At 41.2% G+C, this 12,786-nt stretch overlaps 1 protein-coding gene across 1 annotated transcript in view; it reads left to right on the top strand.

Moving 5' to 3' along the window:
• Positions 1-841: 841 nt before the first annotated feature.
• The window catches only part of CTSC (cathepsin C), a gene marked incomplete at its 5' end in the record, with an annotated part of 16,637 nt that continues 4,692 nt past the window's right edge, over positions 842-12,786 (top strand). Inside the window, 4 exons of the mRNA XM_009865304.1 lie at positions 842-988; positions 9,888-10,054; positions 10,475-10,630; positions 12,341-12,456. Of these exons, the coding sequence (XP_009863606.1) occupies positions 842-988; positions 9,888-10,054; positions 10,475-10,630; positions 12,341-12,456 (586 nt within the window). The remainder of the gene's footprint in view (positions 989-9,887; positions 10,055-10,474; positions 10,631-12,340; positions 12,457-12,786) is intronic.

Raw genomic sequence — 12,786 nt, 5'->3', positions numbered from 1 at the left:
TCTCTGCTCTGGGAGCCTCATAGCATCATGAGAAATAGCAGTGTCGCTTCCCTTGAGGGGATAACCATTAGTAGGGAGCTGTTATTTAATTGTTGTATGCCAGTATCATAGAATCATAGAATAGTTTCAGCTGGAAGAGACCTTGAAGATCATCAAGTCCAGCCTTTGTCCCAGCCCTATCAACCTACTAAATGATTCTCCCCGACGCAACATCCACCCGTCTCTTAAACACCTCCAGGGACGGTGACTCAACCCCCTCCCTGGGCAGCCTGTTCCAATGGCTGACAACCCTTTCAGTAAAGAATTTCTTCCTAATATATAACCTGAACCTCCCCTGGTGCAATTTGGATCTGTTTCCCCTCATCCTATCACTAAAAAATAAATAGCAGACGCTTCGTGTTTTCAAAAATCATCCACTTTTTGATGAGATGAGGCGAGCGGCGGTGGGAGCGGCGAGGTGAGTGGTGGAGGGAGCGCGGGTGTGAAGGAGCGTGAGGTGGCCGATACCTCATCCCACATGTTTTAGGGGAAGATTTGTCATTCGCAGACACGGTGCTGGAGCGACAGCATCTTGAGTCCTGTGTGGCAAGTTATGTTTAAATAAGCTGATGTCTCCCAGTAGCAGCTGTTTGGTGCTTTTGCTAATTAAATGTGCAAATACTGTCTAGCAGTGGCCCACTGACAGGTAACTGAAGTCCCTGAAGTGTGCTTGCTTGGTGTCTTTTTGCAGAAGACTGTATTCAACAAGCATATTGTAGCATCTTCTGGAATAAAATAAATGTTACGACATTCTTTGTAGTAATTTTTTATTTTTATGTCTTCCATGTTTGTATTTCTTGCAGGGCCTGTGGAAAAAAAGGTGCTTGTGAATCTTCAGAAGTTAGATGTGGCTCAGGATAGTCTGGGCAACTACGGTTTCTTCACTTTGATTTACAATCAAGGCTTTGAAATTGTGTTGAATGACTACAAGTGGTTTGCGTTTTTTAAGGTGAGTTAACTTGGTGTGTTCTGCATCACTGACAGTTGCTAGGGTGGCCTGTAGCTAGGATTCTCTTTAGCCCCTGAGTGCCACTGTGGGGCAGTTGGGATGCTTGGTTATCTTTGGCTCTAAGGTTTACTTTGATTACCAGATACAGGACTTTTTTTTAATGTAAAGAAACATTATCAGTGGCTTAGTAGGGAGCAGACGGAGGGAAGAGGTATTTGTATTCTGCACGGAACATTATGTGGAAAATCTGTTGCAGATGCTGCTGCTTTCCCTTGTGGTTGAGCTTAAAGCAATTGAAGGCCTTCATGAAGCTAACTCTCCTGGTAGCCTGGACGTTTTTTTTTTTTTTAAAAAGTTTTTTTTCCTGACACCATGGACCCAAGCAAAATAGCAAACATCATCGCTTTTATCTTTCCTTAAAAATGTTTTCCAAGGCATTAAAATTTTAGAAAGGCCATCTACCCGCCTTGCTGGAGGGTTTCTAGGATCTTTAAATTTTGTTACAGAATACTGCTTTAATATTTAAGGAACCTTTCTGCTGCCTGTAATTGTTCTTTTGGAGTAATACTGTTATCTCCAGTCCATGTTAATGACTTCAGATTAAGCTGAAAACAGTGCTGGTAGACAGGAGAAAACCCTCTTGCTCAGGAGCACTCCTGTGTCTCTCCTGGTGAGTGGCATTATGAAGCTGGAGGGTGGATTGAAGCAGTTTCTGCAGAACGACTTTGCTACCTGGGAGACAGATGGTTTGTGCAGCAAGACTGCTCAGCTGGTGAGTGCAGCCCTAGGCAGGAGCAGTGAACGTTTCTTGGTTGTTTCAGGAAGTACGATCTTGAGTCTGGCTATCAGATGAGATGATAGTAAACACCCAGGCATTGTGCAAGCATAAAATCTCTGAACCTTGACTGGTAGTGAAGAGGATGAAGAAAAGACTTTCCCTTTAAAGTACCTTTCTGGGAGCCTTGCAGTTGGTTCATTTCACAGCAGCTATTTTCAAGTCAGTGTTCTCAGAAGTTAACAAAAGTGATCAGCTCTTTCAGGACAAATCTATTCCTTGCTGGATGGAATATCTCTTCTGTGAGGAGAGACTGAGAAAACTAAGGCTGTTTAGCTTTGAAAGGAGATGGCTGAGAGGGACCTTATTAATGTATACAAATATCTGAGGGGTGGGTGTCAAGGGGAAGGAGACAATCTCTTCTCAGTGGTGCCCAGCAATAGAATAAGAAATAATGGGTTTAAGTTGGGACATAGGAAGTTCCATCTCCACATGAGGAGCAACTTCTTTACTGTGAGGGTGACAGAGCACTGGCACAGGCTGCCCAGAGAGGGTGTGTGGAATCTCCTCTGGAGACTTTCAAAACCCACCTGGATGTGTGCCTGTGTGACCTACTTTGGGTGATCCTGCTCTGGCAGGGGGGTTGGACTAGATGATCTTTCGAGGTCCCTTCCAACCCCTGTGATTCTATGATTCTGTGATTCTATGCATATGAGGCTCCAATTTAACTGCAGCTTCCTCCATGCTGATTAGAGCTCACTTAAGGGAAAGGGCCTTGTAGGCTGATTTACAAGAGTAATGGTGAAGTTGTTTACATGCTCTTTGTTGTGGGTTAGCCCCAGTAGGCAGCTAAGCACTGGGCTGCTACTTGTTCATCACCCCTGCAGTGGGATGGGGAAGAGAATCAGAAGGGTAAGAGGCTTGGGACAAAGGCACTTAAATACATAAAGCAAAAGCTGCATACACAAGCAAAGCAAAATAAGGAATTCATTCACTGCTTGCCACCAGCAGGCAGGGGGTTAGCAATTTTGAGAAGAGTGGGGCTTAATCATGTGTAACTCTTATTTAGGAGGGCAGATGCCATAACTCTGAATGTCACCCTTTTCTCCTTCCCCCAGCTTTTATTGCTGAGCATGATGCTGTGTGGTATGGAATATCCCTTTGGTCAGGTGGGGTCAGCTGTTCCAGTTGTATCGCCTCTCAATTTCTCACCCACCCTCAGCCTACTCACTGGTGGGGTGGGATGAGGAGGAGGAAAGACCTTGACTCTACGTAAGCACTGCTTAGCCATAACAAAAACATCCCTGTGGTTATCAGTGCTGTTTTCATCATGAATCCAAAACGTGGCACTATATGAGCTACTATAAATAAAATTAACTGTCTTCCAAAAGTAGTGCACTTTTGTAAGTGTAAATTTTTAAAATAAGAATCCATCTGCATAATAAGGGGTCTTATACTTGAGCAAAAACGGTGTGAGTGAAACATCTGATTAACATCCTCTCATCTGTATAAGGTAATGACACTAAGTTGCTGTGATAGGCACTCTTCATAGGTTTGGTACGTGATACAGGAAAAACTACAGACTCAAACTGGGCAGAATTGCTGTGAAACTTCTCAGGCAGGGACACCTCTGTCAGCTTCCCTGCAGTGGGAGAGTCTGCCTCAAAAGTGTCAGGAATTGCTGCCTCCCTGAGGACAGCAGAACACTGGCTGTTGTAGTACTGTCCATGAACTCAGGCTTGAGGTGTCGTCTCTGGCATGTGGAATTCAGCAGTTGTTGCTGGCCAGGATGGACTCCTCTGAGGAGAATGCAGTTGAACCACTAGGAATCCTTAGAGTGATATTTTATACTGAAATGGAGAGTTGCTTTACAAGCCAGAGAGGTGAGCAGTTGAAACAAGTATTGATTATCAACTAATTCTTGAATGTGAGGAATTTAGCCATAGAAACAGTGAGTGGCCTGTTCTGGAATATAAGTGGAGCTGCTAGGTCCCAACCTGAAGACAGTTGAGAGTCGCTGAAGAGGCTCTACTTCTGCTGTCTGCACCTTGTGAAATCCATTGTGGAAAATGAGCACTAAGTGACTGGTAACCATTGCTCTCGTGCATTTCTCCATGCTTATGAAAGCATAAATGCATTGATTTGCAAGAGTACTCTTAAAGATACCAAAACTATCTTGTAGAATAATTTAGGCTGGAGGGAACTTCTGGAGGTCATCTGATCCCGCTTGCTGCTCAAAACAAAAGTCTTATATGCACCTGAGCAGTAGCATTGCATAATAGCTTGCATTTCATGGTCATGAATGTGTCTTAGCCCTTTGGAGGCAAATGGATTAATTGTTGGATTTGCGGTTGCTTTTGGTATTGAGAAATAGCAGGCTTATTTGGCTTGTTCAGTACTAAGGAATCCATCAGCCAGACATGCTTCTTTCCTTATAGAGAGAAATAAAGCCCAGTTCAGTTACCCTCTCTAATTTTACTGCTGTAAAGAAAACAACCCATTACCAAGATGTGAGTATAGTGGCCGAGAAGCGAGGAAATAGCACAGCACTTAGTAAATATGCAGACAGCTGCAGATACCTAGTTGACTTTGTTAGGCAACAACTTGCAATACTGTCTATCTGCAAAACTGTTATTTCACAACTGTCAATGGGGACTTGGGGGAAAGAAATGTCTCCGTATGAACTACTTGACCTTGTGACATACTTAGATGTGTATCTGTTTACTTTTAATACAGTAAATGTTGCATTGCCTATGAAATAGAAATGCAAAACATCTAGTATAAACTAAAAATGTAGTTTCTTCTATCAGATACAGCTGACACTCTTTTAGGACCTATTTCATCATCTTCTGTAAAGCTTCTAGGGCACAAGTAATATATTCTGCTCAATGCATGCTTCAGAGGTTTTTGAAGAATGATTTTCTATTGTTTAAAATGTTCCTGAAAGTAATGTAAACATAGCAGGCTTCATTTGTTTGGTGTTGGTCATAATTTAGAAGCCCTTGGAGTAAAATAAAGTAGAATTCTAACTGGTGAGAGCCTTCTTCCCTGGAAGTGCAGCAAGAGAAAACTATAAAAGTAGTCTCATAGAACCTTGCTTGATTGCTATTGAGAATGTGGAAGGGCATTGGACAAAGTCCTCTGGGAATTCATGGAAAGGAAGAATTATCTTTGGCAGCTTTTCGGCAAGAAGGTACAGAACTAATATGTTTAATGTGGGGCAATTTTGTATTGTTTTCACTACTTGGTAAAATTACTTGCTTCTACTCTGAAATAACCTTTCAGTGTGAGCACTGTTTTGGAGTTACCACTTGATTGTGGAATAACTTTTTGGTTCATGGAGCTGCTTGTGGTGGTGGAGCAGCTGTAACAGGGAAAGCCTTGCACATCTCCTTCCATGGTTGTGAGTTTGGGCTTGTCAGGAAAGTATTCCTTGATTAAGCCACTCATAAATTTCAAGTTCTGTTTATGTTGCGCTGAAGTTAAATTATTTGGCTAAAACCCTATCATGGTGATAGAGCTTAATATAAAGCATCCTGATTTACTTGCTGTGATGCTTCAATGCTTTCCTCATATTGTGCTGTTGAGCAGAGAGGATGGAGTTGCTAGACAAAATTAGCAGCAGTATTTAAGCCAATATAGTGCTTAAAATAATTCAAGCTTAGAAGTGCAACTGATGCTACTTAAGCTTCCAATGTATTTTTCCTTAATGTTAAAGAATGAAGCTACCGATTACTAATAAGAATTTTTGAAATAGTGGCTTTATTCGGAGCCACTGTGTAGATAAAGACACAGCCTATTTAATGATGATGATGCATGTTTTAGTGGATGTTTAATACCTTTTGTTCCTGTGGCTTACTAAACAGATGCCCACTCAAATTTTTGTAGAGCCTCACTGCCTGTTTGTTCTTTCACCTAGCGACTGTGGGGAATTTATTTTCCACATCAAAGGAGTGGATTGTGTGAGCTTGTCAATGTATTTTTTTCTTCAGTTAGCTTTAATAGTTTAAGTAAAGAAGCTCTAACAGTGTGTTACTCCTAACCATGGTTGTATGTAGACTTATTGCTCAAGGCTTGCCAAGTTAAGTGGGGCATCCTTGCATTCTGCTTCTCTCAAGTCTGTAGTTACTCTGCCTGGTGTTTGTGGTACAAAATAACTTGTTTGTTTTACCGGAATGCCTGTTTCTTATTTAATGTGTGTGGCTGAAACATCCCTAGACTAAACTTGGTTGTGAAGTTAGCACACTTACTCTTCCGAGAAACTTGAGCCTGTGCTTCTGCAGGACTGTAGGGCTACGCAAGATACAAGGCTTTAAAGCCTTTTTTTTTTTTTTTTCCCCAGGGGATGGCAAAAGAAATAGGAACAGCATAAAATAAAAAGCTAGACTGAGGCAAAAGGAATGTTGAGGCTAACTTGTTTCAATTACTTGATAACTTTTTAGTATGTTATTTAGTGTTAGGACTAGCACTTTGAAGGGAAACAGTCTTGGAAGATTCTCACTGTTCATCCCTGAAGCTAAGTGGTGCTAATTCTGGCTTTTGAGGTGTCCTCTAGCAAAAACCAGAAGTCTGGTTGTTTTTTTATATTAAAACATTAGCACTACTTCAGCAAAAAGGTAAAACAAATATAATGTTCCACTATCAAGTTACTGATCTTTCCCAGAGTGACTTGGTGACATCTTTGTCATATCTTTTCCTCACTTCCTCAATGCTTCCAAATTTGGTTAAAACCAAAGGACTTCTGTTCTGAAATAACCAGCCTAGATCAGTGACAGTAGTTAATGTTTAATTTTCAGAATATTAAAAAACTGAATGCATTTTATTTCATGTTGCTAAAATGACTTGCTAATGCTATTTAAACATCCTGCAAATCAATTGGAAGTTAATTTCTGATCTGTGATAGTTGAGCTTACTTAACTGGCAGTGTGCATCTGCTGCTTCCCTAAAATGTATATCTGAAAGCATAAATCTCTGAATTGCAGAATGTTCCCTAGAAGAAAGAAAATGCATCTGTAATTGGTACTTGCTTGCGTTTTGTATTGGGTAGTATTTGTATTTGGTTTGATAATATCTTCTGTATTTCTGTACTTCTACAGAACTACAATCCAGCACTAATTAAGAATGTGCTTACCATATTAAAGTGCATGGACACACTTGTAAAGTCGATGACAAATGAGTGGTAGGTCTTTTCACCAGGCTTAATGTATAGGGTAGTACTGCCTCCTGGAACTCAATTTGGCTTATTGCCTGAACATGGCTTAAATTGAGAAAAAACAGATATAATAGAGGATGAGATGGCAGACAGTGTATGTAGCACTGCAGAATCCTTGTTAAAATGTTATGTCCAATAAGGTCTCCATCCTTTCTTGCTTAAAAACCTCAAGCTTTAAACAATTATATTCTTTACCAGAACTAGAATTGAACGTGCAGTTAGATTATGTCAGGATGACAAACACAGGAAAGACTTTACTAAAAATGTGCTGTACTGAAAAGCTAACTTAGGTTCAGGTGTCTTAATAGGAAGCTGTAAATTTAGATACATGAAGCCTTTTAAGGCTAATGTTGGAGTTGCGTGGCTGAAGTCTGGCATTAAGCAAAATCACAAGTTGTCAGACGTGAGAAAAATATGCCTTTGAAATAGAATTAAAACTTAACGTTTTAAAAATCTCAGATTTTGAGTTGGGAATACAGTTTTGGTGCCTTGTTCCAGATTGGTCAGATCACTGGATGGAGTTAACGCTGCAGATGTGAGCCCTGGCTAATGAAATTGTGACATGTCGTGGCTGCACTGATCTTGTATTAACTTAGTAATGAAAACCATCCTCTTTAAGTGTACAGAGGAAATGCACACAGCAGTTTCCCAGCAGTTGCTGGTGGTCACAGCTGTGTGGCTGTTGTCCTCCTTGAAGGATGCTGTTCTGTGGAGGAGTCTGCAGCTGTGCTGAGCGCTTTGCCCACAGCTTTGTCTGAGTCTGGCGATGTAATTTGCATCTCCCTGGGCCAGCAGTTGTTCCTCCAGTGGTGCCACGCCTCTGTATGACTGTTGGTGGGGCAGGCATGCTCATAGGAGGTCGTCTAAAACCAGTACAGTCAGATTTCCTAGATATCATCTGTCAGAGTCCTCCGGTTGCAGAAAGAATTGCCGTGTGTGGTTCTAGCAATGAAATACTGATTCGGCGGCGTGCCTTCTGGTAGTAAGCGGTGGGTGCCATTGTCACGACACTGATGACTTTGCTGTCTCATTTTAGTTCTTCTCACGTGGCCCACTGGGGAATTAACTAAGTTGTAGAAATAAAGTGTACGTATTTGTTCATTTTTTTTTAAAAAAAAGGTTTCTTTGCCACTTCCCTACAGTAGTGGTTAATTACAAGTCAGGGGAGGGGAGCAAATTGGGACCTTATGCGTATATTTTCGTTTTCTAGCTGAAAATGGCTCTCAGAGTTCAAACTTTTTTGTATCCATATGTCATTGATGAGTTGTGATCCTAAAGTCTCCATGTTCCTTTTTAAAGCCAGTTCACTAGTAGCTTACAGACTGCCAGTCTACAAAAAGGTAGTTACAGAGGACTTGAATTCCTTAATTTTAGGCTTCTACACAATTTATCTGAAATTAGCTTTTGTCTCTTGTTTATCTTGAAGCATTGCCACTGACTGTCCCCTCACCTCCTTCCTAGTTTTGCTGATATATTCTGAACTTGAAAGAACAACGTAAGAACTTGCTGAATTCATTTTCCTGAAAGATAAGTTGCACAAATTATATTAATACTATTCTGGTTACCAGTCTATGTCTTAAAACCAAAACAAAACAACCCCAAAAAAACATTTAATCTCCAGAAAAAGAAGAGGATTTCTAGGAGAGAAAGAAAAAAGCAAACCTTTTCCTCGAGTAATCTTCCAGTATTCTGACTGAAGGCCTATACTTACCAAGAATGGTTGTGCTTGGTATTATTTTTATCTGTGACAGCTATTAGGAAAGACAGGTAGATATTAATTTACACTCTCATGTAGAGCCAAACAAAGTGCTCTCACAGTAACTTACTAAGGTAAAGTCAGTGACTTGTTGCTTTTGGTAATATCTGGATTTCTAGCCGTGCTGTTGTGAAGAGGGTGTTTCTTAAAAGTCATCTCTGGACCTTGCACTTAGCATTCTGTCAAGTGTACTTGTTTCCCATATTGCACAATCTTGCGCGGTAAGATAGGATGAATAGAACAAGGTAACAGCTCAGGCTTCTAGTGCCCCCAGGCTGCTCCGGTCAGCAAATGTGCTTGCCTTGCTAGACAAGCAAGGATGTAGATCTGCTGCCTCTGCAACCTCCAAACTGGGGATAGAGCAAATTCCCATTGTTCTGTTAACAGTCAGAGGATTACCCTTTAATTTTATGCCTCTGATTGATAGACTTAATTATTTAATTGCGTGTTCTTCAGATTTCCCCACAGAGCCGTGGCATGGTCACAAAACTCCCAGTCTCTTATTTACTTTATTTGCCATCCTGAAGCATTTCCATCACTGTAAGCCACCACCTTCTTCACTGAACAGTCTTAGCAAGTATTTTATTGAGAAATAGATACAAAATCTCTGTACCATTTTAAATGTGCAACTCAAATGGGGTGTCATTTAATAAAGTATTCTTGGCCTAGGAAACGTGAGTTTTGTTTAAGCCATTTATGTGACAAGAAGCATCAAGTTAAAGCTCTTGTGTTATGGGGTTTTCAGGCTCCTGTGTAGCTTAATACAAAACAGACTTTAACCTTGAGAGATGGGTAAAGACAGTTTGGAGTTTCTTTTTATTGTTGTTGTACGTTTGGTTTTTTTCCCTGGGACATTTTGCTGTAGTGCTAACTGTTGTCTGAAGACATGTTTTACCGAATAGATTAATTTACTACTCCAGTGGTAAGAAGGCGACTTGTGTAGCTGAATAGGGTAGATAAATATCAGTTTCTTTTGTCCACTTAACCTTTTCTTCATGATTTCTTATTCTGAAATCAAATATGATGCTGGTTGATCTGGAACATGTGTTTACTTCCTCGGAAACACAGGCAAGAAGCAGCACAGTGGGTAGGCATTACTAATGTCAAGCCAACAAATGCATCTACTCAACACAAGCATACCCTCTTCCCATTGCAGTACAAAAAGGAAGGCCAGAATGTAACTAGCTACTGTAACGAGACTCTACCAGGATGGGTGCATGATGTACTTGGCCACAACTGGGCTTGTTTCAGCGGACAGAAGATTTCTTCGTCTCCCTCAGATGTTCACATAAACGAGCTACCTGTCCAGAAGCCCAGGGGAAGGTAAGCAACAGATAAGTCACCTTTTACTGGAATAAAGTGTTGGATAACTGTGCTTCAGGTTTCAGCTAAAACCATATGGATAAATTCCGTTACCAAAGGCAAAGTTAGTGCCAGTGATAATTTTGGGAACAAACCTGAATGCAGAAAACCAGAGAAAGGTAGGCCTGTCACATCACACAGTTTCTCCTTTAGTCTGTGGTGAAGCCCAGTTACAAAACTGGCAAAAGATGATTATATCCTTTTAGTTAGTCTGTCTCATTCAGAAATCTCACCTTGATCCAACAATCATGTGTTTCTTTATCACTACTTACCAGAAGACACTTCCAGAGTTAGTCTTTTCTATATGCAGTTTAGGGAACACCTTTGCTTTTCAATGACAGTCCCTTTCTTACTGTTTCATTTGGTTGCTTTTGTTTGCAGACTTTCAAGCAGACGTTATGTGCACAACTTGGACTTCGTAAATGCTATCAATGCTCACCAGAAGTCCTGGAGAGCCACAAGATATAAGGATTACGAGCACTTTGCCCTGGAAGAACTAACTAGAAGAGCTGGGGGTCTGTATTCTAGAGCTCCAAGGTACTAAGATCATCTGGTTTGCCATAAACCTCCACTGCTGCAAAGAATCTGCTTGTATTTGTCCTGGCTCTTCCTAGCTGTGTTTTGGCTTGTAGTTCAGATGTTTAATCAAGTTTCAAGGCCTTCCAGCTCATTTTCATGAAGTGCCAACATATTTCTTCATTAGAATGATTATTATGAGCATCTGTTGTCTCAAATACTTGAGACAAATAGGGTCATCTACTCTTTAATATTGCCCAGGAACTTACTGCTGAATTCGTATGTGCAGAGAAGAAGTGCGGACAGTCTCAGTTCTCCTCTCACTGCCCTGTCTATCTGTCAGCTGCTTGCCATAGTCAGGAGTTTCTGCTTAACTTTCTGATTCTGCTATTTCATAATTGTAATTAAAAAGCAGTGAGACGCATGCTGCTGTTAAACATGAATAATAAAGATTTTCTGAGGGAATTCCCTGGTTACTTTGATAATTTGCTGTGCCTGCAACCAGGGTCCTCTAACCTATGCTATTCGTGTAGAGTATCTCAGTGAGGAAGCACAAAGAGCGCCTTCAGGGTCTTGCAGGTCACATGGCAGAGAGTGGTAATGGGGATATAGGTGCATAGATATGCTCCTCCACATGAATTTGAGAGCAAGAGTTCTTTGAAGATTTCTTTCTTTACAGCTGTTTTACCTTGTGTTTTTGCATTTTCCACTCTGATGCTGTTGTGGGTCGGAATGCTATTACCTTTCCAGACAGTGACAACTACATGCTTGCAGAAGAAAGTCCTTCTGTAGAATAAAACTTATGATTTGTGTGGGAGTGTCATGCACGTTATCACAGTTTCATCTTACAGACCCATGTCACCTTGTATGCAGTCTTAAATTCAGTAACCTTTTTGGAAGCTGTGTTGCACCATGCCGTGCCATGACAGTATGTTGGTGGCCCTCACGCTTTCAGCACAGGCTCCGGTGTCTGTTGTTTATGAATGGCACTTCATGGCATGACTTCTGGCACAAGCGTCACATTCTGTGAAGCTTGAATGCGGGAAGCTCTTGGCTTGCTAATATATGAGCATCACTTGGCTGCAAGTTATTGAAATGTTGGTGTAAGCCATGTCTGTGTCTGCAGTTAAACAGTCTGTAACTGCTGGTGGTGTGTGCTGCCAGGGTGAAATGCCTCTGCAGCCAGATATTCTACCTGCCTCTTGATGGTAGAGCTATAAAATTGACTATAGCGACACAGGTCTGTAACAGCTGTGAGTCACCTCTGCACTGCATATTGGTTCAAAAGTATTTGACCTCGCCAGCTTGTGGATAGTTCGTAACATAGTTCCCAGTCTGTAACTGCTGGTGGTGTGTGCTGCCAGGGTGAAATGCCTCTGCAGCCAGATATTCTACCTGCCTCTTGATGGTAGAGCTATAAAATTGACTATAGCGACACAGGTCTGTAACAGCTGTGAGTCACCTCTGCACTGCATATTGGTTCAAAAGTATTTGACCTCGCCAGCTTGTGGATAGTTCGTAACATAGTTCCCTCAGGGAGGGATTTGAGTAGGTCTTGCATCCTTCTGAAACTAATCTCTTGAGATTGACACCCACTCAGCTTAGATGGAGACTATTTCAAATTGCTTAGCATGAAGTAAGTGTAACTAGTAAAAAACAGAAGATGACAGTTGTGTGATTGTTTTCTTGCCTAAAGTGATATGTCGCTCAGAAGTGTTTTCTCCTCTTTAGACCAAAGCCTGCACCTCTAACACCTGAGTTACTCAAAAAAGTTTCAAGCTTGCCAGAATCCTGGGACTGGAGAAATGTGAACGGTGTCAATTATGTCAGCCCTGTTCGGAATCAAGGTAAAAAACAAAATAAAATCAAAACTCGTAATGAAATGCTCTAGAGTTCCTGTGACACACTTTGTAATTTGCTGTTAATGAGAAGCTTGTGTCTAGTGTCTTGCAATTGACAGGTTGCACCTCTACGATGAATAACCTGTGGAAAGTGGATGGAGTCCTGTCTGACGGTGTGGTGTCAAAATAGGTGGTGGTGCTGCCATATCCAAACAGCCATGTCTCTTGCTGGAGTGAAAGCTAATTACCACAGTGCCCCACGTAAAGACAGCTGTCAAATTTTGTCCAAACAGTCTCAGTCATGGTTTTCTGCACACTGACAGAACTGATGTACAT

The sequence above is a fragment of the Apaloderma vittatum genome, unplaced genomic scaffold (assembly GCF_000703405.1).
Source record: "Apaloderma vittatum isolate BGI_N311 unplaced genomic scaffold, ASM70340v1 scaffold7812, whole genome shotgun sequence".
NCBI classification, from domain to species: Eukaryota; Metazoa; Chordata; class Aves; order Trogoniformes; family Trogonidae; genus Apaloderma; species Apaloderma vittatum.
The sequence above is the reverse complement of the archived record's forward strand: the minus strand, read 5'-3'. Positions and strand labels throughout refer to the sequence as shown.